General features: G+C 41.1%; 2 protein-coding genes across 3 annotated transcripts; both read left to right on the forward strand.

Annotated features, from left to right (window-relative positions):
• Positions 1-17,283: 17,283 nt before the first annotated feature.
• LOC129186755 (elastase-1-like) lies at positions 17,284-19,288 on the forward strand. Of its 2 annotated transcripts, XM_054785352.1 has the most exons (8): positions 17,284-17,351; positions 17,473-17,570; positions 17,638-17,738; positions 18,223-18,348; positions 18,497-18,633; positions 18,714-18,856; positions 18,953-19,102; positions 19,177-19,288. In XM_054785352.1, exons 1-8 carry the CDS (start codon positions 17,312-17,314, stop codon positions 19,186-19,188), a joined length of 807 nt encoding a protein of 268 aa, XP_054641327.1. In that variant the 5' UTR covers positions 17,284-17,311; the 3' UTR covers positions 19,189-19,288. The 2 variants fall into 2 exon arrangements, with proteins under 2 accessions (XP_054641327.1, XP_054641326.1); XM_054785351.1 differs by lacking the exon at positions 19,177-19,288 and having other exon boundaries at positions 18,953-19,126.
• A 1,450-nt stretch (positions 19,289-20,738) lies between these two features.
• On the forward strand, positions 20,739-24,939 carry LOC129186756 (elastase-1-like). The gene is made up of 8 exons (XM_054785353.1): positions 20,739-20,823; positions 20,911-21,014; positions 21,300-21,400; positions 22,701-22,826; positions 22,948-23,084; positions 24,069-24,211; positions 24,563-24,712; positions 24,886-24,939. Exons 1-8 carry the CDS (start codon positions 20,784-20,786, stop codon positions 24,895-24,897), a joined length of 813 nt encoding a protein of 270 aa, XP_054641328.1. The 5' UTR covers positions 20,739-20,783; the 3' UTR covers positions 24,898-24,939.
• The last annotated feature ends 216 nt before the right edge of the window (positions 24,940-25,155 follow it).

Genomic DNA, 25,155 nt, shown 5'->3' on the forward strand with positions numbered 1-25,155 from the left:
ACACACTCAATGCAGATCCAGTAGCTCTGAAGTTGGTAACCCATAACAAGGTCGTGTTTGGAGCTGGTACGGGATCACGTCTACCAAGATTGAAGTGCAAACGGAACGCTCGTTGCGTTGCAGTTACAGATTTGTTTGTTTTGATCAACGTTTCCACAATGAAAGCGCAATGCTCACCAGTCCAATTCATGGCAGCAACTGAGAAAGAAACGAAAAACAATGGCATTATAAAGAAACAAAGCAAAATGGCATTATATGAAAAAAATGGCACTATATGTACTTTCGAAAATAAAAACACTTTTTTGTTTCTTTACTTTATTTGCCTTTTATTTAACCTACAAATGTGTCAGATCATTTTGCCTGACCCTGTATTATGAGCGGTGAGTACTTATACATTCTATACTTTAAAATGTATTTAATAAGTGTGTGAGGCACATTTAGGTCTTAGAACTGGATTGTGTCATGGGGGAACAACGGCATTTGAAGAAAGAAGGGCAGGGTTCTGGAGCTGAATCTAATATAATAACTACATCAGTCACTTTGATTATAAATGTTGATCCATAATCGGAGGAGAACGTCAACATCAAGTTTGCAGGACTGTTTGGGTCATTTTATATACTATTGGACAATCCAAAGTTGAAGTTAACAGTTAAAATATAATTACTTCCAGGGGTTTGACTTTCGCCATGACACGCAGAATGTGTGGTCTCTCATTGCAACCATGTTGCCAAAAAACCAAGTCGCTAGTTCACCCATGAAATTCTTCATTATGTGGTCATAATTGCCATTTGCCATAGCTTTGGCGACGACAATGAGGCAGTCATCTGCAAAGGCAGCGTATTGATTAGCGCCGCCTGGAAGATGAGCAATGCTCTGTTGCCGAGGTGATGGCAATTGTGGGTAAGCCGTGTATGATGCGGCTGTGACACGTGTTTGGTATTAATTGATGATGATATTACATTTCACAGATAGAAGCAGAAAGGATGCAGACTGGAGGAGCCCAGATGAATAGAAAGTGCATTTTTTTGTCATTTTGCCCTTTACTTCAGCTTGGCTTTAATTGCTTATGATCACATTTTTACACAAGCGAGTCTCTAGTTTACAAATGGCCCCCTTGAAAGCCCAGAGAGCTTGAAAGGAACAGTAATTTATTGGGAGCACTTGTGCCGTAAGAAAACTTACTTAATTCATTATGGAGTAAGGGGCGATGTAAAAATAGAACCTCTTTTTCATGCAAGAAGACTCTATATAGCAGATTTTTTAAAGAGTATCTCTCTTTTGCAGCATCCCTGTTTTAGTTTCATTTGTATTTTGCTTCTTTAGGGGCTTATAGGCAAATAAATGTTAGAAACACCCCAAACAAATAACAAACCTCAAAGATGCTGTCAACCAAAACATAAAACAACAACACCAGAAAGCGGATGTGACCAACAGTGGTTTAAAAGAACAGATTAAACGAATAAATGCGTCACAATTCGAAGTTAAACCGAATAAAATGACTGGCATTCAAGGCTTTCGCTCACCGCTGCCTTGTATATGCTTGCATGTATGTAGTGTGCACATGGCTGGCGAGGCACTGAATCCTTTGGCGTTTTTTTTAATGTTAATACAAGTTTCTCATTAAAAGGATAAACCAAAAAAAGAAGACAATAATTCGCTTTGGTTGAAAAAAGTTTTCAAATTGTTTTCAGATACTTCTTAGTCTCATGTATTTAACTGAAAAACATTCGTGTTCTAACTACGGATGCTCCCATCAGGCCGATTCCAATGCTGATCATACAGGACTGACTGACATTTTTTTGAGTCTACCACTTAGCTTTTTTGTTTCATAGAATCTTTTAAGAAGTTTAAAATGACTGTTTTACCGCGTCTAACCTCAGCAGCAATGGTGCGCTGCAAGTGGCCTAGCTTATAGATAGATACTACATTCAAAGAGAAAGCTTTTTTTGCGTTTGCCATCAAAAGGTCACGACAGTGTGAAAACTTGACAGAAAGTGGCATTAAATCCTCATTTTTGCCAAGATTTTTGCTTTTAAGAGCTGCGGTGTTAAACTTTTGATCAGCTGATGAACAGCATATTTCACTTTTATGGTTGTTTGCAATAAATTGTTTACTCAAAATTTTTTTTGTCTCATTCCCATTTCTTCTTTTTGCATTTTGAAGCTCTACTGAGAACCTCCTTAAGATTCAACAGTGCAAAATGCAATTTTTCAACTGGTCTTAAAATTTTGATCAGGAATGTATGTGTGTAACCCGCCCTGTTTCGCACTGCCCGCACCGGGACTCGAACGCAGGACCTTCGTAATGGGAGACGAGAGCGCTGAGCACACAGCCAAAAGCCCGGACTGTCGACTGCGTGTTCAGCTCCCAAGACAGAGGGAGCGAGGTTCACCAACGCACACCCACGCAGCCCCACAGGCTGGCATCCACCACATGTATTCAACCCAGCATTATGTTATATTGTATATGTAAAGCTGGCCAATCAAGTCCTTACTGTATGCGTATGTTTTACGATACAGTCTTTGGTCCGATGACAATCTTTTTTTCATGTTTAGCCCAGACCATAGAGTAGGAAGTAGTTATGGTGCTCATTTTAACATAATGGTGGTCAATGATGAAGAGTCATTAAACAACTGTTGGTGAAGCTTTCTTGAACATTTCATTTAAATAATACTGGTCATGAGAGATAATCTCTTGGCTTGCTTTCCATCCCTCTAGCTCGCCCCACACAGACGACATTTTACTGCAGCCAAGGCTGCACAGTTCAGCTGCCACCAAGTCGCGAGGAAGCTGGCAGGGAGCATGAACGCACCCTTGGGCTCCATTGACAGGCCCCTTTTGTTATCACTGGCCAGACAGGAGTCGCAGGAAACAAGAGGCTCTCGACCCCGATGATGTGAGTCGATTTCGCAGGGGCCACGGCGAGGATCCAAATTCCTGGGTGTCTTGGCACCTGTCCAGGCGATGACGTCATGAGATGGCAGAAGGTGACAGACAAGGTCTTGGCAGACAGATGGTCGTTAGATCTAATAATGAGAATCCCCCATACTACCTCAGTGGGCAATGATCATTATCAGTCAAGGGCGCCTTTATTGACAGCAAAGGGATCCGTCAACAGAAAGCCTCCCATACCGTCCTCTAACTTAAGTGATATTGCACTCTGGCATGTGCAACGTTGTAAGAGTACATTCACCAGCCGTGCTATTACCCTTGTGCACGCAAACCTCTTCAAGGAATTGTCCAAACAGAACAGGCGGAAAATAAGCATTTTTACTTTGACGATGAAGTTTGACAGGAAGACTGCTTTGTGTTTTACTCCACAAGCCGGCATTATGTTTTTTTATTGCAAGCCACTTTAATATCAGTGCCTGCCTGGAGCAAATGAAGGACAAGGAATGACATTAGCAGGTCTCAGTGTGGTATTATCACTCGATTGATATTTCTACTCTTTAAGAGGATGTTTTTATCATCTCATAAGTTCTAGGTGTTATTTCTATAGCTGTTTGTAGGCTTTGAATAATTATAGCTCAGCACATTGTATATTAAATGGAGCTTAATTATCTACCATGGATGGGTGTGACAAGGATTTGGTGAGCTCTGACAAAGTATTGTCTTTTGTCTCGGCTTGCTCTTTAAATACTGTCTCATCGCAATAACCAGTCGGGGATCCTAAAAATGTATCCTGGCACTGTTAGATATTTTAGCTTGCTTGTGCTCTTCCTAACACATAAGGTTTGCTCGTGCAGTTTCTAAATACATGATCAATACATTTGGGGTAATTATTGTAAACACGAGGGAAGTAGTGCAGTCACAGCCAGCAAAGCCTTTTTGACACTGTCAGAAGCTACATTTACAAAATTAATTTGAGTATTTGCCCCGAGAAATCGTATTAATATGCAGCGTTTATGGATTTCTCTTGGTTGCACTGCTTCCTGTATGTGTACGTGTATGTTTTTTTTTTTGTCCAATCAGAGATCAGCTTCTATGTGTTGCCACGCCAATGTAATCTACTTAGGGCCTTCAAAATAGGTTGTGCTGGCCCACGTCACTTAAACATTATTTGTAAATGGGTTGTTTCTTTAACAGATCAGATTTCAGACTTGACTCACAGGGCCAACAGTGATGTCACTATTTTTTCCGCCCTCTGATTGGTTGATGTCTGACAACCTATTCCTAACACAGAAACACATGACAGCGCACCACTTAAATGATACTGTTCCGACGTAAGAAAGGAGACAGACACGGTGTTGTTGACTGTTCAATGCGAGTTATATGAAGAAATAAGTGACTTTATACACTCCTGATCAAAATCAAACTAAAATAGGTTGTTTATCACCTGTGAAAAAATGTTAATAATGACATCATCATATTGTTACATTACCTTATCATTGTTCTATGTATTAAAAATTCACATAATGGAATACAGGAAGTGAATAAATGTACTGCAAAAGATATGGAACGGATGGGGGTTAGGATTAAATAAGATTTGCTTCTTTCTCATCTTTTTGGACATGTGGAACTATGAATTGAATTATGTGATGTCTTCCAGTGTAACTTGTATGCATGTTCTAATAAAATTGAACCATTACCTTTACCATTACCTTTACCATTACCTTTACCATTACCATTACCATGTATGCCGAGCACTCTTAGTGCAGCAGCAGTGGCCAAGCCAGAAATGTCCCATTGGGGTGGCCAAGGTGAGACCATTATTCACATAGGCAATAAGTTGATACCTGAAATGTCTAGATGGCCAGTGGGGTGGCCGGAGAGTGAACCCCTGGCCACCACGTAGCTTCGCCGCTGTGCAGCAGCACGCTGTATGCGTTTCCACGCCACACTACAAATTGCATGTACAAGGTAATTCCAGGCCACAATTAACATACTGTATTTTGCACCATCAGATTTTAATGAAATTTCATCTGCAGATACTATAGATATTAAAGTGAATTTACTGTATATCCTGCATACCTTTTATATTGTTTCTGGAGCTCCGATCCATGAGTTTGAAAGGCTTAAAGCTGGACTTAGCCGTCGTATGACTCGAGGTGGTCCAACACAATTGAAGAGAAAAAGTTTCTATATCTTCGAAGATATTAAGGTTTGTTTGTTTTTTTACTCTTACGCTTCTTCAACAGTACACGTCACCGTCTTTTTGTTAAAGTGAATACGTCATCCTTGAATAACAAGTCTATGAGAATTTTGAATTCTCAACAGCACACAACTGTCAAAGGAAATATCTTCTTTTGAGGTAACTTCTCTCCCGAGGCACACCGACACCTGGTGGAAGAAGGTTCTTTTGTGATGGTTATTGATGTAATTCATTTGCATGTGATAAGTTATTGGAGTGATGAGTCTGAGCTGGAAAGCCAATTGTGGGCAGACATCTACAGAGCGCTTGCACTCTGTATGTTATCTGTCCTCTTTGCGAAGATAATAAACTGGCCAAGTTATTTGTCTTTATTTCAAGCATTCTCTTAGTTAGAACATATTTTTTAACTACACTACACTTATAGAGTTGATTGAAAGTGCTCCGCTGGTTACAGTTCTCACAATGTGCACGCCTATCAACTTTGGATGGTCGTGTATTTGGTAGGACTACATTTTGCAAGGCTCATTTTCTAACAGTCTTTTCTGCTTATCGTATTTGTCCAATTCCATCATACTGTACATTCAGTGGCCATTTTGCATTTGGGCGAGGCCTCAGATGGTGCTGTGGAAGAAAACTTTTTCATGTCATGATTCAACTGTGAAATGTTTTGTGCATAAATACTTGGATAGTGCTGTTAAGGTCATTTTTTTAGTCATTTTCTTACTGTGTGTTGGCTTGTGTTTTTCACTTTGGCCACATCTCTCAGTTCTTTTTCTCCTGTTTGGGCAACAAAGCCCTGGAATTTTTGGTGAGGCAGTGGGGGAACAAGTATTTCCACAATACTCAGGAGTTGACACTTGACATCACAGATAGCCGGCTCTTCTGTTACAGCTCAAAGCGAGAAATTCTGTCTGACAAGTGGCAGAGTGTGACCATGAAGACAAGTAGATATTCTGTTGATTTACATTGCTGTGCCTGCTAGCTAGCTAAATTTTAAATCCCAAGATTACTAAGATACACAACAGCCAGTAAGAAAGAGCGCTGTACTTTTCCCCCAGCACCATTTCATATAGAAGCACCACTGAGTACATGTGTACTGCTTGCCTTTGTGTGTTAGCATGTTCCACTATGAAGGGCTTAAATACTACTAGCGTTTGTCTCAATGTTCCCAGTTGAGGAACTCTCTCCTAAGGAGTTCAAAGACCATTTACGTCCTGACTGGAGGAGAAATTAATCCTAATTACTTTTTTCCACAGAACAACTAATTAAATATTCACACCAAGGCCTCCCTCTCACCTCCAGCCCTCCTTCTCTTTGTTTTGCTCTGTTCTTTCTTTCGCTTTTCCTGCGCATGCAAGGAACACCAAAGTAAATCGCACTGTGCCCTGCATGCACGAGATATCAGCTTGAAAGAGGAAAAAATTGCACCTAGTCTGCAGTATGACATGAAGGGAATTAGCTTTCATTGAGGAGGTAATTGAAAATGAAATAGCTGGCAGTAACTTTTTTATGGCTTTCCATAAAGTGTGCTCACAGGGATACTTAGTATAAATGAGTACGGCCTGGTTTTGACGTCAAGTACTGTGTGAAAAGTTGCTAAGTTTTGCTGTTTGTTGACTGTCTAAATTTTAAATTGTAACAAATAACCTTGTTTCAACTCACATATGAGACCCAGTCAACCAATTCAGACATACTTTTTTTTTCTTTGGTTCTGTAATGAGCTGACCGTCCACATTGAGCCTAATCGATATCTTTGTAAACTATGCGGGACCGAATGAAACACAGAGAGAATGTTTAAGTAAGCCCGGTAGTGTGCGCGTGCACGTGCGCGTCAATTGAACTGCATCTATTTTTAGTGAAATCTGAGGAAATTTCCAAATGTTACAGCAAGAGAACAGGAGAGGAACATATCACATCCTACACAGTGAATATGAGACGCACTGTATATGATGTCCTATCACCCCTATGATACCCTCACCAGCCACAATAATAGGTACACTTGCAGAATTTAATCAGATACAAATTCAATCTTTATAAAGATAATGCTCCATTTTGGTCAACACTGTCAGAGAGGTAATCATTTAACAATGTTTATTATTGCGGTGCACTGCATCACACTAAGAGCTGTTTCAAATATTGGAAATGCAAATACTGCCACGCCACACACCTGGTTGGACCCAAAAATGCGAAGAAGCAGGGTGGTGTCAATAAAGTAGTCCTTTTAATGTCTTGCACAGCAAATCACAGCGGCCAGGAAGAAAAAATGTAACAACAAAAACCTATGGTGCAGGACTGACAGAGAAACGAAAAGGGCATCACGAAAGAAGGGGACTGAAAATAAATGTAACAGAACTCTAAACGGGAAGGCTAACTGGGAGAAGCTACCGAACTGATAGGAAGGCAACCATACATGACCGCATATCTAGCGTAATAATTAAAGATGAATCAGGAATGACTCTAGCAGGATGAGGAAGATGTGTAGTGTGGGAACATGAAGAGCAATCAAACGACACCTTCCTGCTGCCACAGGTGTCATTATAAAGGGGTAACTCTGATATGGAACACCTGTGGCTAGTTCGGTAGCTCCACTCATTTAAGGTAGCCCAGGGTCTGGAATGAGAAAAACACAATGAGCAAGAGAGGAGAAACCAAACCCAAAACAAACAGAGAAACCAATAAGGTGCTCACCGGCAGCACCAGAGTAGTGTCACTGCAGAGTGCGACAAATACAGTCGATCCCCAATATTCAGTACTACTAATAATACTAATGCAAAACAATACTGTTTTATACTCATATAATAATATATAACATAACCCACAAGGCATGCTGGGTAACTTCCTGTTTGGGAAGTGTGCGCTTGGGCTTCCCAGCATACATCGCTGGGAATACATTAGTATAAAATAGTAGGGTTTTGCGTCTATATTAGTGTGTAACCATCTGTTTAAATACCTGCAGTCCGTGTGGTACAGTTACAAATTGTTTTCCACGCGCGTTAATTGTTGTGTTATTTTTGGTTGCACCATGAGTGAGGTCGGCATTTGTGTTGATAAGCTGCTGTGACGTGTGAGTATGGGAGTAAATATCAAGCTGATTCACTGGATATAAAGAGCACCCCCTCAAGCAAATTGAAGTTTGCTTTTGACTACTTTGTGTTCAACTCGAGCTTTACCAGTGTAGGGCAAATGATGGGTTTACTACCAATAAACTGCCTAATTATGGAAAATCCTCAAATCCCCCAAAATGATTTTGTGTCGCGAATGCTGAATCGTGAATATGCGACACTCTAGGGTCTGTTGCATTCATGAATCCTTAATTGACTTTTCAGGCCTTTTCTTAAGTAACATATTAACAGTCATAGCTGTCATGCACATAAAAGAAGTTAACCTCCTGTGTACACCTCCTCCAGGTGTTAACCTGTGAGAGATGTGCTGTGTTATGTAATGTGTCTCTTCACATGAACACAATACATACAATGGTTGACTTTAAAGCGTGCACTTGTCACTGACCACAGCCATATTGTACTGAGCAGCCAGGCCAGAGACCTGCATAACACCAAAGTTGAATTTTACAGTTTGGTGCTTATCATCACACCCTACCATCGCCTGTGCCCTCCAGTGGTTGCATTACAAAAAAAAGACGTTAACATGACATTTGTTGACATCTCGCATAATAAGACGCGGCGTCACACGTGATGATGATGATTTTTTTTAAGCATATTTTCTCCAGATTGTAAAACCACTTGAGGTTCCATGCGCTGTAAACTGTTTAAGCTTGACACAGAAAGAGATTTGTGTTAGATGAAAAGGCAAACTAGACTCCCTAACTTAATTTCCTGAATGTATTCATATTCATCAAAGTCTGAGTTAATTTTCTCCTCCCTGGCGTGGCCTGGTAATGGAGATGCTCGTCATGCATGACAGCAATATTGCGTAGCCCAGTGAAGCAGCAGCGTGATTGGCAGATTACAGAATGGATGTGGAAATAAGACGTTGGTCAAACGTCTGGAGACAATGCAAACGGCACCACCTTGACTCCTGACTGGAAACTACATGTTGATACTTCACCATATTAGTTTAATAAAGCCATGTAACAATTTGTGCCGTCACGAACAAGTTCCAGTCATGGCAGCATATTTATTCAAACAACTCGATGCTCCGTCTGCTAATTGACAGTTATTTTCGCGCCTTGTCTCCCTGGGAATAATTAGCGTGACAGGTATAAAAGTGAGGTGAAATGCACTTAGGGTGCCCAAGTTGCTCTTAATTAGTATTTAACATACATTTAGCACACTGTTCTTCCATTTTAATTTGTCTGTATCTTTCTCACCCTGAATACCTAATGAGCATTTGCAATTAAAGTGGGGTACTTTAAGCTTCATAATGGCCAACAAACAATGTGCAATTTGTTGTATTATTTCTTTAATGGCCTCTGATCTTTTTTTCTAATTACTCTGGGGGAGAATGCTCTCAAACATAGACAGTGGTAATTTTGCATTATAGGCACCAGAAGGCGCTATGATGAAAAAAAAGCTTGTTACTTTTTCCCTTACATATTTTTTACATATTCATATTCAATACGGAGCAGTGATTGAATTGCACTATACACAATGATCTGCCACAATGTACCTGGTTCCCGGCTGTCTTCCAAGTCCGCCTCCTCTGTAGTTGTGGCCCCACAATCTTTTTGTAGGCATTACGAATGTTGGTAATCAACACCTTTGAAGATTGTCCGTTAGCAGCAGTTTGCTTGTTAGAGATTGTCAGCACTTTTTTGACAAGTTAGTTCCTCATGACAGACGGTTGTCAAGCCAGACGTGTCTGTAATTGTGGTTGAGATGTGTGGGCAGGAAAATTGTGAAAACAGTTCAGAACGTGGGGATCAGTGCAAGAGCTCCTTTCAGGCCATCCACACAGAAGTGACATCACAGGAAGTTGGAAATGTAGTGTTTTTGTGGAAAAATTTTACATTTTCACGGTCATACCACTTCTCTGGCAAAACAAAGCTTTTGCTGCGCATAATTTAGGGTTTTGATGGCCATCGATCCCCGTCAATCCCCGCGTTTTGCAGGAGTTACGTTCCGCGCCTACCAGTGAATAGCGAAAATATTATAATAGTCTATTTTTGGCACACAGCTCCCTCCCCCTCCAAACACTTCCGCTAGCTTGATGTTGACTTGACGTTCACCTCTCTGCAATGGAAGCTAACAAGCTAAATGCTAAATGCACTATCCAGGTTTTAAAGTATAAAAGGTATAGGTACTTACCACTAATGAATGATAAAGGATGATGATTGATGAACAGTTGGAATCGAAGTCACGGTGTAACCAGTCACAGCACAAAATGGTGCTTTCAAGGAACGAACCAGTGATGTGCGGTCAGGAGAGGCAGGTGAGGCACAGCCTCGTGATGAAAAATCGCTTGGTTATCGAACAATATAATACACAGAAATGTCATATGGGAGTTGCTGCAGTACTTGCCTTATCCTGAAGGGGGCCAGGTCATGCACCAGCTGCAAGGTGCTTGTCACTGCCAAACTCAGACTGATCTGACTTTTACAAGAAAGTATCAGAACTTTTGCTGGAGAAGGAGGGTGCATGTACTTGTCTGTCCAAGTCTGTCCAACGTGTCCTGGGTCTTCACTGAGGCCTCCTACGTCCTGCCCTGGACACCTCCACAGGGAGGCATCCAGGAGGCATCTTGACCAAATGTCCGAGCCACCTCATCTGGCTTCTCTCAATGTGGAAGAGCAGCGGTTCTACTCCGGGTCTCTCCCGGATGACAGTGCTTCTCACCTTATCTCTAAGGGAGAGCCCAGCCACCTTACGGAGAAAAAAAATTTCGGCCGCTGCTACTGTGAGCGTGGCATCTCGGCTTAGTGCGTAAGCCCCGCCTACCATCTGAGTGCACACTGAGTTGGATCGTGGCGGCTGCTAGTTTCTGTTTGTCAGCATGTCGCCAATAGTATAATGTTGCAGAAACACCATGACTTTCTACAGCCTGTATAATGTCTTTAATGTAAGTGTGAGATCATTATTCTTGCTAATCGGACAATTAAATAAACAGAAATGTCATACAGGAGACATTTGCCATACCGATGCATCCTGTCGGGGTGGCGGCGACTTTTGATTGTTATGCACAACATTGATTAAATATATGCTTTTCAAGGCAAAATATATTAGCTTTGTCTCAGTATAAACAGTTTTCATGGCTAAATATATAATATTTTGTGGCAAAATATGTTCTCAAGGCAAAACGTAATGTGTTTGTGGCAAAATGTAATGAAAGGGGCTAGTTTGACTAGTCTCCCAGTCCTTTTTTTGCTATATATGGCAGCTTCTCTCTCCTCCCCAAGTTGCCAAGGAAACATCATTGTGGATATGACAGGAATATGGCACCACCATGTTTTTTTTTTGTCGTGTAAAAACACCACTGACCACAAGCCAGCAGCATAGCGCTGGCAGCGAGAACATCGGAGAGCGAGCCAAGCAACAAGAAGTGAAAGCAGCAGCAGCAGCAAAGATGGATGACCACTACTCCACTCGAATCAATCAAGCACTTGTAGCCACAGCAGATCATCTTTCTCTACCTGGCAATGAGCAGCATCCCCCCCCCACTCATCAGCCCACTGCCTTTACAGGACATTTACAGGACCTTCACAGGCCAGATATATAATGCATACTGTACTGTAGTGGGAGAAGCAGATGGAAACACAAGCTAAAAAGGAAACATGAGCTCAAAGGTGAAGCTGGACACAGTCATGATGTTGGTGTCAGCGGGAGGACATATTGATTGTTTTCACTTTGGTTTAATTGCAATTAGACGTTGCAAACAACACAGTGGATCAGTTTCTCTGCTGTCGCCCAGCAGGACGCATGGCAGCTTTGATGCATCCTTACACTTTAACTGGGCCACTGGGACTAACAGGCCATCTCTCTCGATCGATACATAAAGTTTTGGTGGCAAAATATACAGTTTTCAGGCTAAATATGCTGGTTTTATGGCTATACTATTTTTGTGGAGAATATGATGTTTAAATGCTAATTGTGGCAAAATGTAACATTTTCAAGGCCAGATGTACTTGAACACAGTTGTTTTGTTCCAATATATAATATATAATGTTATTAAAGGCAAAATGAGCATAGATACCTGGGGCGTGAATGTTAACGATGTATGCATCAGTCATCACGTTGCTATGGTGAGGTATGGCGACGTCGTGGTTGGGCGGTAGGTTTCGGGGTCGTCAAGTGGGCACCCTCTTTCATTGGTGTTTTGATCATAGGCCCACAGAGGATGAGGCAGTGCGATCCCGACTTGGGTTCAAACCCCGCCGGACCCAGCTGTCGCTCAACCTCCCCTCTTCCCCCCCATTCCGCATCTTTGATGTAAGCGCAGGAAGGGGGACGTGCGTATGCATCAGTCATCTCGGAGCTGTGGTGATGTGGTGTATGGCGACGTCGTGCGTCATGAAATATTAAAGAAAAAATATGTTATATGTTTAAAGTCATAATGTTACGAGAAACAAAACAACAAATAAAGTTGCAATTTTTGGAAAATTAGGTTGGTGAAAAAGTTATAATCTCCGTCCGTCCATTCATTTCTATGCCGCTTAATCTCATTAGGGTGAAATAAAAAAAAAAAACAGTAGCAATGGAAAAACAAATGTGATAAAGAATAAAGAGAAAAAAGTCACAATTTTACGAAAATAAATTCGTAATATTATGAGGAATAACATCATTTTAGTAGCACAGAGCTGAAATATTAAAGAAAAACACTTTTTTTTAAAGTCATAATATAATGTGATCCACTCCGATCCCCCATCTTAAAAAGGGGAACCACCACCCCAGTCTGCCAATCTTTAACGTTGTCAAGAAGGTCTGGACCCCAGATGCAGACGCGGAGAGCTTGAAGGGCAGTTCGATCTCTTTTAATAATACAGCGTGCAATAGTAGTCCAAGAACAAAGAGCGATGGTGTTGGCAAAAAACTAAAACTGAGAACAAAAACCATGAACAAAGCAAACCGCGCTAAAGAGCTGGCTAGAAAGCTGGGAAGTAGCTGGGCTAAACTAGGCAAACAAGCAACTAGAAAAAGCAGTCCGAGTGAAGAGCGAAAGTCCACATGAGGGTAGTCAGTAGGAATGAGGACAAACAACCAGCGGCTCACAGCTGCAAGCGGTCAGCTTAAATGGAGTGAGCAATCAGCCACAGGTGTGCCCAGCCTTCCCGCCTCCAGCCAGCCCAAGAGTGACTGCAAAAGAGAAAAAACAGGCCAGGAGAAGGCAGGCCGGTGGCCAACGTGATCTAGAGGTACCGCCCCCGATTTCCACACAATGCTGCAAAGTCGTTTCAACGAAGACACCCCACAGCATCCAAGGCCTTAAGGAACTCCAGGAGCTTCTTGACCACCTCGGCAACCTCAGCCCCAGAGATAGGAGAGCCCACCATGGAGTCCCCAGGCACTGCTTCCTCATTGGTAGACATGCCGGTGGGATTAAGGAGGTCTTCGACGTATTCTTTCCGCCGGTCCACAACATCTCAATAAACGGTGTTGACGGTGTACTACTTCCGCCTTCTGAGGCAGCAGATGGTGGTCCAGAATCTCTTCTAAGCCGTCTGGAAGTCGTTCTCCACGGCTTCCCCAAATTCCTCCACGTCTGAGTTGTTGCCTCAGCTTGACCTGCTGCCTCCGGAGTCCCATGGGCCAAAAAGATCCAATCGGACTCCTTCTTCAGCTTGTTGGCATCCCGCACCGCTGTTGTCCACCAACGAGTTCTGGGACGACAGGTGCCGACCACCGGTATACAGTACATAGTATAGTGTATATATTTGGGGGATTGTGTTGCTCATGTTGCACTCAACTTTAGGATCATTTTGTGTCTTGCAAGGAAAACAATAGATGTTAATGGTGAAATATCACATTCTACTGGAGAACAGCAGAAAGATCACTCCATAGGTCAAAGGAGTCAAAACATGTGTGATGTTGTGATGCCTGATGATCAGAGCATCATGTTCAGACATTAATCATGGACCGTGGTGGAGAGAAGGATCACAACGGCAATGCTAGTTAATCATTTTAGCGAGTCACGCATCTGTAAGAGTGGCACAGCCTTTCAATAGCATCACGCTGCTATGGTCAACAGTTCCTCTGTCATTACTCATTTATGTTTTCACCTCTGCTGGCTTTGTCTGAGAGACATTTGCATGGGAACCAGGCGGAGCGTTCATTAACGATGGGAAGCTGTATCAAGAGCAAACATCTTTAATTAACACATCCCCCAACACTTCCCGGCTTTGATCCCACCATTGAATCCATGTATGTAAGTAGAAGCTGCCACGGCGGGGTGGTTACGCATTTTGAGGGTTCTGAGGAGGCGGCATGAAACTATGTCCCCCGTCAATGAGAAAAGGCCCTCTTGTCTCGGGGCCAGCTCCATTAAAGCACAGGCCAGATATCGCGTTAATGGCCTGATAAGGCAATAATCTCAAATCCATACACTTTTAATGACTTTCTGTCCAATTAAGACTTGTCTATTCAAGACACTCACATCAGGGACCTTTCCACTGATGGCAAACCTATTGTTGGGATTATCAGCACAACTTTAAAGAGGCCTAAGGACGCATTTTACTCTCTTCTTTGGATCGATGATCTGCTAATCCATCGCTCACTCAAAAACAGTGAGGGAAATCTTATTTGAGTATATTCTCACACTAGAACGATAATATTTCGATTTTTCTCACCAAAAAAATGACAAAAGCCATGCTTTCAAGCTGTGTGTTGTGCAATACGTTTGGTTTTAGCACCATCTGATGTTCAAGCCAGCCCACCAGAAAAAGAATATTTACTGATTATAGATTTAGATTTTTGTAAACTTGATCAAGTTTTATTTTTTCGAATCCTTTGCATAGAGCCTTTTATGAGAGGAGATGCAACAGGAACATGATTTCCCACGCTTACCTCTTCATTTTTAGACATTAAGTCTGTGATGCAAATATTAGCAAGAGTTTGCAGTGTGTTACATCACACAATACATTTTTTTTATGGCTTAAAAGAGTGCACAAAAAAGATCATGTCAAAAGTAGACAGGAATATATCTGCAAGATATTGAGAGTGAAGGTCAGACAAAATAGCTACGCTTCATGTTTGGTTCCCAGACTCACATATTCGCAGTGGAACCTCCAAGAGTGGTACAATTTAGAGTTCAACCAATCTTTTCTGGAAAAAATATGCGTCAAAAGTCAAACAAAGCGAAACTTCCACAAATCTGGTGAGACTTCAGATCAGGAAGCATTTTAGGGATTAACTCCACAAGAATATTTTGCTTTTTTTTTTTTTGTGATGCCGCCACAGAAAGCTTCCAGTAATGTGTAATGATAAAAGTGTGATGATAACCATAGAACCACAAATGGAAGGGGTATAGGTATATACCGTACATCAATTTTGCAGTTATCATATTAATTATAAGTATTGGATTAAAAAAACACTAATTGGTAACAAAAAAAAAATGGCAGCATTTGCTGAAGCTGATTCATTTGACCTAAACCACAAACCAAATTGGAGATGGTGTAAAATAATGTTATAACAGCAAACTGTAGTGCTGTCATGGCAAAATATAGAGTTAAAATATCATAATATAGTGTTTTAAAAGTATTTTCTGCAAAATGTGATGTTTTAGTTGCAATTATGGGCCGCACGGAGGCCTAGTTGGACATCGCTGTGTAGTGCTTGGGTTCTCTCCAGGTACTCTGCCTTCCTTCCACATTCCAAAAACATCCATGTTAGGTTAATTCACATGACTCACATAGGGATGATGTGAGTGTGATTGGTTGTTTGTCTATATGTGCCCTGCGATTGACTGGCAACCAGTCCAGTTTGTTTTTGCTCCGCCCTGTGTTTTGCCTGTTTTACCTTTCTGTTTTGACGCACCTGCTGCTACCCCCACCCCTCCTTTTTGCTCGCCCTTTTATTAGCGTCAATAATATTGGTGTGGTATGATGTCCATCCAATCCAATCATCATTATTTATTTTAGCCTGTAGCGTCAGTGGTCGTCAGAGTGTTACTGCGCTTTGTAGCCAGATCCCTTTTCCTACTCTGTTGCAATTATAAAATAAAAATTTTTACCTGCACTTGGGTCCTGCTCTCTGCATCCTGGGGTTGTCGACACAACACCAACATGCCCAGATGCAACGGTTTTTGTGGCACAACGTAGTGTTTTAATAGCAAAATGTTGCATTTTTGTGGTAAAATATAGTGTTTTAATAGAAAAATGTAGTGTTGTCCTGGTAAAATAGTGTTTTAATAGCACAATGTTGTGTTTAACAAGCAAAATGTAGCATTATATGTGGAAAACTGTAGTGTTTAAATAGCATAATATCGTATTTTAAGAGCAAAATTTTGTGTAAAATGGAATGTTTTAATTGCAATTGTGTTGTCATGGAAAATAATGTTTTTGTGGGACAATGTAGTGTTTTAATAGCAAAATATAACGGTTAAAAAGCAGCTAGTGACTAGCTGCTCGTCCACTGGTTGTTTGTGGTGTGTGATTTTTGAATATACACCACCATAATGAATTTTAAAGAAACCAATTAAGGCGTCATTGGCGTATATACTCTCAGCTTTAATCTAAGAGGTCTCACAATAATTCAGCTTTTACTATTTAAAAGTTATATCAAGTACCTCCATTGTCAAGGGTTCAATAGTAGGCCTTCCCTGCCTTCACTTGGGCCTTAAAATTACAACAACAACAAAAAAACACGTTCTACTATATCACTGAAATGGAGGCAAAAATGGCTGTCACTTCTGCACAGTAAATGTCATGTCTTTGTGAAGCCTCTTAAATTAAAACTAAAAGGTTACCCTTTAATCACATCTTGGTTGTTTTATTTCAAATCCATCGTGCTGGAGTATAGAGTCAACATTCTAAAAAAAACATAAATAAATAACACCGTGTCTAAATACTTCTGAACTTAATGCATAAAGTCTTAAAACAGCTGTGTGGGACTCTTATCAAATTCATATAAAGTGTTTTCATTGTGACTCATGTCGTGCAGTGATACAGTCTACGTGGCATTCCTCATTCTCTCTCTGAGGTGTGCCGTAATGGAGTGTGATAACACACTGTGGGACAGTCAACAGGTGCACAGCTGAAGGTTGAGCTGAGGTATAAAAGCAGCAGTAAACACCTTCGCTCCTCTGCAGAAACGTTGGTGACACTTCGTAGACATGCTGAGGTTTTTGGTTTTGACAACTCTGGCAGCCCTGGGTAAGAGAAAGACCCCCCCCCCTCAGTCTGCTGCCTCACTGGTTTTTCGCTGAGTGAGCCTAAAGGGAGTGCTGTTATACTGTATCATGTTGTGATATAGTTTATTATGTTTTCCAACCAGTGCTGGCTGAGCTGGAGCCCCAGCCCAGGTATCTGGAGGACAGCCTGGAGAGGGTTGTAGGAGGCGAGGTGGCCCGCCCCAATTCTTGGCCTTGGCAGGTAATGTAATGAAACAAACTGCTCATGAAATAAAATGACTGTATTTCAAAGGCTTGTTTCCTGTTAGATCTCGCTTCAGTACAAGTCTGGCACCAGGTTCTACCACACCTGTGGAGGAACCCTGATTGAGAAAGGCTGGGTCATGACAGCTGCTCACTGCGTGGACAGGTAACATGGTAACACAATAGTGGTATTACATCTAAACCACTTATATTGCTTTATTTAACAAAGAAATGGCCAGGCACCAACCACTTCGCTAAAAACATAATAATACAATACACCTCTCTATTTAAATGGCGTTTTTTTGAATTGCTAATTTAATTTCCATTATATCGGCAATGTTGTGAACACATTTGTGGTTCATCAATGAGACTAAATTAAATTAAAACTTAAATTAAATGTATATATATATATTTTTTTTTTTAAGTTGATTCATTAATAACGCCACCGTGCGGCCTATATTATATTATATTATATTATATTATATTATATTATATTATAGCACATTACATTATATTATAGTACATTACTTTACATTACATTACATTACATTATAGCACATTACATTATATTACAACTGAATGGAGAACTTAACTCCTTAACAAGTTGATGCTGACTGGTGGTTGTTTTATTCTGCTTTTGAACATGACAGCCGCAGGACCTGGCGTGTGGTTCTGGGTGAACACGACCTCAACAGCGGCAACGGCAGAGAGCAGATCAAGAGCGTAAGTCGGGTTTACATCCACCCCAGATGGAATTCCAACAGTGTGGCTGGCGGGTGAGGATTTTGTTATTATTAATCTCACAGAATGCTAATATGCAGACCACAATATTAGGCACACCTGTACTGTCTAATTGTGTATGAAAAATGTCTGCCTTTCTAGCAGTTCTTCCATGTGGTTCTGACCAAAGGATGTGTGATGCAGGTATGACATCGCCCTGCTGCGTCTGTCCTCTGAGGCCACACTCAACTCTTACGTCCAGCTGGGCTCTTTGCCTCCCTCCGGACAGATCCTGCCCCACAACAACCGTTGCTACATCACCGGATGGGGACGCACATCCAGTAAATTAATCCTTAGTCGTGCTATACTTCCTTATGTCATCCTTGTTTTTCTCATTTATATATTTTTGCTTTGTTTGTAGCCGGAGGCAACCTGTCCCCTCAGCTGAAGCAGGCTTACCTTCCTCTGGTCGACCACAAGACCTGCACCAGCTCAGGCTGGTGGGGCAGCACCATCAAGACCTCCATGGTGTGTGCCGGTGGTGCCTCTGAGTCTGGATGCAACGTGAGTGCCCTGCAAAATACAAATCCACACATCACCACAAAATGACTAGCAAAGTGAAAGAGAAAGGCAACTGTTGGATTTGGTGTTTTACCTCAGGGTGACTCAGGTGGCCCTCTGAACTGCCTGGTGAATGGAAAGTACTACGTGCATGGTATTGCCAGCTTTGTCTCCGGCCTGGGATGCAATGCTCCCAGGAAGCCCACCGTCTTCACCCGAGTGTCTGCCTACATCGAATGGATGGACTCGGTCAGTGGCGTCCTGCAGCTATGATATGTCACATCATTGTATTTCTCACTTATTTCATTTTCTCTTGTTTGCAGATCATGATGTAAACACACAAGTTCAAGAAGCAGCACATGGAGCAAAGGCATCATTTCTTTGGTCCTCTGGTCCACTGTATTGAATTCTAACAAAATAAAGGTCATTCACGTAGTTCTGGCTGATGACTTCTTTCCTGTTAGGCATTTTAATTGAATTATTTTGTTTGTAATAATACACCGTATTTCATGAAATTAATACATTTTTGAAAAGGAAAGCCTAAACTATTTTTTACTTTCTCTAAAACCCAAATTGCACAGATGGTCCAACTTTACCAAAACACATTACACTTAATCTGCTTTGCTTCACTTTATAAGCACCAAACTTGATACATGGTATAACCATATACATACTGTATATATATATATAATATACACAGTGGGGTAGGGTTAGTGCACCCTTCCTGATTTCTTATTTTTGTGCATGTTTGTCATGTTTCAGATCATCAAACAGATTTAAATATTAGTCAATGACAACACAACTGAACAAAAATGCAGTTTTTAAAATGAAACTTTTTATTATTAAGGGAGAAAAATATCCAAACCTGCATGACCCTGTGTGAAAAAGTGATTGCCCCCTAAATCTAATACCTGGTTGGGCCACCCTTAGCAGCAACAACTGCAATCAAGTGTTTGTGATAACTTGCAATGAGTCTCTTACGACACTGTGGAGGAATTTTGGCCTACTCATCTTTGCAGAATTGTTGTAATTCAGCCACATTGGAAGGTTTTCGAGCATTAACCGCCTTTTTAAGGTCATGCCACAGCATCTCAATAGGATTCAGGTCAGACTTTGACTAGGCCACTCCAAAGTCTTCATTTGGTTTTTCTTCAGCCATTTGACTTGATGGTGGATCATTGTCCTGCTGCAGAACCCAATTTGGTTTCAGCTTGAGGTCATTCTCCTTCAGGATTTTTTGGTAGACAGCAGAATTCATGGTTCCATTTATCACAGCAAGTCTTCCAGGTCATGAAGCAGCAAAAAAGCTCCCACCAAAACACTGCCACCACCATATTTTACTGTTGGTATGATGTTCTTTTCTGAAATGCGGCATTACTTTTACGCCAGATGTAATGGGACACACACCTTCCAAAAAGTTGAACTTTTGTCTCGTCAGACCACAGAGTATTTTCCCAAAGATCTTGGGGATCATCAAGATGTTTTCTGGCAAAATTGAGACAAGCCTTGATGTTCTTTTTGTTCAGCATGGTTGTCCAAAGTGTAGCGCAAGGGCCATCTGAGGAACAAGGCTTATTGCAGGAATAAAATAACAAAAACCCAACGAAAGTGGAAAAATTAAGCAAAAAAGCCTAATGTAACAAGCACATGCTAAACATGCTGAACAATGCTATTTTTATGTTGTGCTATTAAAGGTAACATTAAAGTTTTGTTTATATGCTGCACTGCACTTTTTTTTTTAGCCACAGACGTTCACTATTATGTCACAAGTGGAAAAATTGGATTGATTGCTCAGTCAGCTCCTCTATAAATGAATACCCATGTTCCGCCTGTATGGTGATAAGTGTGAGATACACACAGATGGCGTTTGGACAGTGACTATAAGAGTAGAGGACCAAAAAGTGCTCATTGCTTTTGGAGAACTGCAAACATGCTTAGGTTTCTGTTGCTGACCTCTCTCACCGCCCTGGGTAAGATTTGTCTGCTTCTTCCTTCCCACCCTCATTTGAATGCACGATGGCTGACTCTACTGTTTGGTGTGCCTCTGCTGTGCTTAGTGCTGGCTGAGCTGGAGCCCCAGCCCAGGTTCTTGGAGGATGATGAAGCAGAGGAGAGAGTTGTTGGAGGCGAGGTGGCCAGACCCAACTCTTGGCCCTGGCAGGTAATGTACATTTTGTTTTTGAAAGACAAAATATATAGAACAATATTATTATCAGTTGGTGTAGCTACCTATGCCTTTCATGTGTGGTGTTCCACAAGGTTCAATCGCAAGGCCACTACTTTGTTTGTTTATATCTTCTTATTTGAGTCCCATTCTAAATTTTTAATTTTCAATTCTTGAAAATTGGCACTGTCTTATCTTTTTTTGTTGGTGTTAAAGATTAAAAGCGCATGTAACTGCTCCTGTAAAACACTTTTTAACCCAAACCTACTGCTGTTTCATTAGATCTCTCTTCAATACAAATCTGGCAGCAACTTCTACCACACCTGTGGAGGAACTCTTATCAAAAGAGGATGGGTCATGACCGCCGCACACTGTGTCGACCGGTGAGAGCTACACACATCATCATTATCAGCAGCAGCAGCTTTAAAGGCATAGTTTGGATTTTTTGATGGCAATCGCTGCAATGCAAGAAAGCTAAAGTGAGAGCACTGTGAAACATGCAAAGCAATGGACAAGCGGCATCGCTCAGTGATACGAAGGGAGAGAAAATAACGCCGAAAATGTCTACATTCTTGTTACAAAGACAGGAAAATGAAGTTTACATGAAAAAAATAGTTTTATGGCATGCAGAAGTGCTCATGACATGGCATATTTATTGATTTCAGTTCAGTAATGATGAATCCCACTGCACTGTAAAGATTTTTGCAAATGTAAGTGTATTTTGTTACTGTGTTAAAAAAAGGATTTTCCCATAACGTAACCCCAAAGTGTTGTGCAGTGGAACTTGATGTAGTAATAGTTGTTCTTATCAGTGAATTTTAATGCACAGTAATTGAGCCTTGGTAAAATGTAATTTCATTCACTAAATTATTTCATAGTGGAATGGGTTGCTCGGCCCTTGGTCAGGGACTGTGACATTTGATTGGAATTTTCACAAAAATTTTGCCTCGTTTTGTTTTTTGTCAGGCCTTTTGGAACACATTAATGACAAAAAACAGGGTTTCACTGTGTTACAAAATACTATCTATAAGGAACAACTAATTCCAAAGGAAGAATGTTGAAAAAAAAATTCCGTGTATCAAAATTTTTTCAAAAAACAGCTGACATGTTGAGCTTTGGAATCCAACCAATATTTTTGGGAAATGTGCCCTCTGAAGTCGGAACAATTTGGGAATTTGAACCACCGTTATGCATGATGTCCCCAATTTTACGATACTTCAACTCGGCAAGCGTTAGAGGATTAGCTTTGTGCATCTTTTGCTTTATCTTTGGCTTTCTGGCAACACTAATTCAAAAAGCCACCCGCACGGCAGCCTCTCAGGAATTACGTCACATGCGGCAGAGTGCCCTAATACTATTATGGCCCAATGAAACACAATAAAAAGTCATTTTCATCAATTTCTAAAAAAACAAACAAAAAAAAAAACAGGACAGGACACGTTCAAGACGTTTGGTGTCCCTAGTGCACAGAGGTTTTTACAGTCAGCTAGTGCTAAAAAGAAAGGTGAGCCACAACATCAGTTATTTAAGCCACTGCTATTTTAATACAATTTTACACCAAATTGCAAGGAAATTTTAGTCCCTGGAAGCTGGAGTTCCTGGAAGGTTCCTGTGGTAAAAAGTGGTATCGGGCCACCCCTACTATAAACTATACGTTTTCTTTTTAAATCTGCACTGCAACAGCTCCAGGACTTGGCGAGTGGTTCTGGGAGATCACAACATCAACAGCCAAGAGGGCAGAGAGCAGTACATGAGCGTGAGTCGCGTCTACCTGCACCCCAGGTGGAACCCAAGCAATGTTGCTGGAGGGTCAGTTGTGTGCTTTTGGAAGTCCCTTGAATGCACCATCCAAATGCTTTCTGTTTGTGTGAGAACGTGGCACATTTGTATGACAAACTAGCAGTTATGGTTAATGGGGGTCTCCCATTAGGTGGGACATCGCTCTCCTGCGTCTGTCCTCTGATGCTTCCCTCAACAACTACGTCCAACTGGGTGCCCTCCCCCCCTCTGATCAGGTCCTGCCCCACAACAACCCCTGTTACATCACTGGATGGGGACGCACACAGAGTGAGTCAGCTTTCATCTTTCAGTCAACTTACCGTAATTACAAGAAGATTTTTCTGAAAATACAATTTATATCATTTCAATGACGTATTTTTTTAATTTTATGATTTTATTTGGGAAATTTGGTTTGACATGCATTTCAACACATTTTTTACATTTTATTTAGGCACAACTTTTTTGGAAATATTGACATTTGGACACTTTCTTTGGGAGATTAATCAAATACATTTTGTTGTAATGATGTATTATTATGTATGATTTATTATTTTGTTTACTTGTGTTTATTTGTGAGTGGTAATTTAATCAAGCTAATTTATAGAAAAACAAAAAACGGAACTGTTGGATGGCATAAACATATTCCTTATGACCCTAGACCCAAATGCCCATAAATTCCTGTTGATTATCATGGTTTCATGATTATCATGCGCATTCGCCATTCAGCATTCACCAGCCCACAAATTTGTGGATTTCTGATCCCAAAAATTTTTTTTATTTATTTATTTCTCTCCAAAAATAGGCATTTTTTTTCTGCAGAAAACACATCTCTTTCACCGTAAGTTGGTAATAATTTACAAGTACATAATAATGCGGGTAAAATGTACAGCATACACATACCACTGTTTTAAAAAAGCCCATTATTTTTACACTTTATGACTCACTGATGTTTTTCATCAAGCATTGGGATTGTGTGGCCATACGCACAGCGCATGTTCTGCATGTTGGGAGAGACGGCCCTCACTGTGCCAACATTGAAGGATTTATTTCTAATTTAGTCGCTTAAAAAAGCTTTTAACGTTGAACTAATTACCCTTGCTTTAAAAATGTAGCAAAAATCAGTGGTTTTGTGGCAAAAAGTCACAATTTCAGGATTTCATATTTTATTATATACTTTTTATACTTACCATAAACTATATTTACAAGTTTGTAAAAAGTGTTTTAGTATGATTTCTTACTAAATGAATGCTGTTTTTCCACTGAGTTGTCCAGCTGGAGGTCAGCTGTCTGCTCAGCTGAAGCAGGCCTACCTGCCCGTGGTGGACCACAGGACATGCTCCAGCTATGGATGGTGGGGCAGCACGGTGAAGGACTCTATGGTGTGTGCCGGTGGCGGCAGCGACTCCGGTTGCCAGGTGACAGACTCATCGTGTATATTATGCTTTAATCGAGCCCTCAGATTTGAAGTTTATCCCGTTGTCGCCCTGCAGTGAAGACAGCAAGAGTGAAGTTCTGATTGTAGACAGAAAAGAAAAGACTTGAGTGCCTTGAGTGAGCTGACCTCTTGCTGTCAAGGAAGTTATTTTTGTGGGAGAATTGTCGGAACTGCTTTATCTGCAAGGGCACAAGTCATCCACAGTGTCCCCAACTTGTGCTTAAACAGCACAGTGACTTGCACAGTCATGCTCCATCTGGGAATTGAGAGCCTTGCATCAAACTGCAAAGAAAAGACAGGCCATTATGACTGATTTTGTGTGATTCCACAGGGCGACTCCGGCGGACCCCTGAACTGCAGCGTTAACGGCAAGTGGGTTGTGCACGGCGTGACCAGCTTTGTGTCGTCCTCTGGCTGCAACACCTACAGGAAGCCCACCGTCTTCACTCGCGTCTCTGCTTACATCAGCTGGATGAACAGCGTCAGTATTTAACTAGAAAAAGCACAGTTCTTTTTTATTCAATAGTGTCACTTTGTCACACTACAGACAGTAAATGGCGCATTTCATATCCAGTTTTGGGCATTTGGCTTCATGAAATCATCTACTTGTGTGATATTGCATCATAATGATCAATTTGTCTTCTCTTTCCGCAGATAATGGGTTGAATAGCATCTACAAACGCCATCAGAATAAAATGTTCCACAACATTCTTTCATGCCTTTCTCCTCATTTGACGTGTTGATAGTTGACTTTGCTAGCTAGCATAGGCAGCTGACTGTTTGAACGTTTATGGATTAATTAGCAGTAAAACACCAGTAGCTCCACGAACAATTAACTAAGACGGTGTTGTGAAACCTTACATGTGTGATTAAAGTAAAACGATGGAATAAAGTTACTCTTTTGGGGTCAATTATGGCATCTTT

This window comes from Dunckerocampus dactyliophorus, chromosome 8, assembly GCF_027744805.1.
Source record: "Dunckerocampus dactyliophorus isolate RoL2022-P2 chromosome 8, RoL_Ddac_1.1, whole genome shotgun sequence".
In the NCBI taxonomy this organism is placed as follows: domain Eukaryota; kingdom Metazoa; phylum Chordata; class Actinopteri; order Syngnathiformes; family Syngnathidae; genus Dunckerocampus; species Dunckerocampus dactyliophorus.

Bases quoted from the DNA above. Each gene is read 5' to 3' on its own strand.
- LOC129186756 (XM_054785353.1), top strand. From the start codon at position 20,784: ATGCTTAGGTTTCTGTTGCTGACCTCTCTCACCGCCCTGG. The intron at 22,827-22,947 runs GTCAGTTGTGTG...GTCTCCCATTAG, and splicing joins CCAAGCAATGTTGCTGGAGG to GTGGGACATCGCTCTCCTGC. The intron at 23,085-24,068 runs GTGAGTCAGCTT...TGAGTTGTCCAG, and splicing joins TGGATGGGGACGCACACAGA to CTGGAGGTCAGCTGTCTGCT.
- LOC129186755 (XM_054785351.1), top strand. From the start codon at position 17,312: ATGCTGAGGTTTTTGGTTTTGACAACTCTGGCAGCCCTGG. The intron at 17,739-18,222 runs GTAACATGGTAA...TGAACATGACAG, and splicing joins GCTGCTCACTGCGTGGACAG to CCGCAGGACCTGGCGTGTGG. The intron at 18,857-18,952 runs GTGAGTGCCCTG...GTTTTACCTCAG, and splicing joins CCTCTGAGTCTGGATGCAAC to GGTGACTCAGGTGGCCCTCT.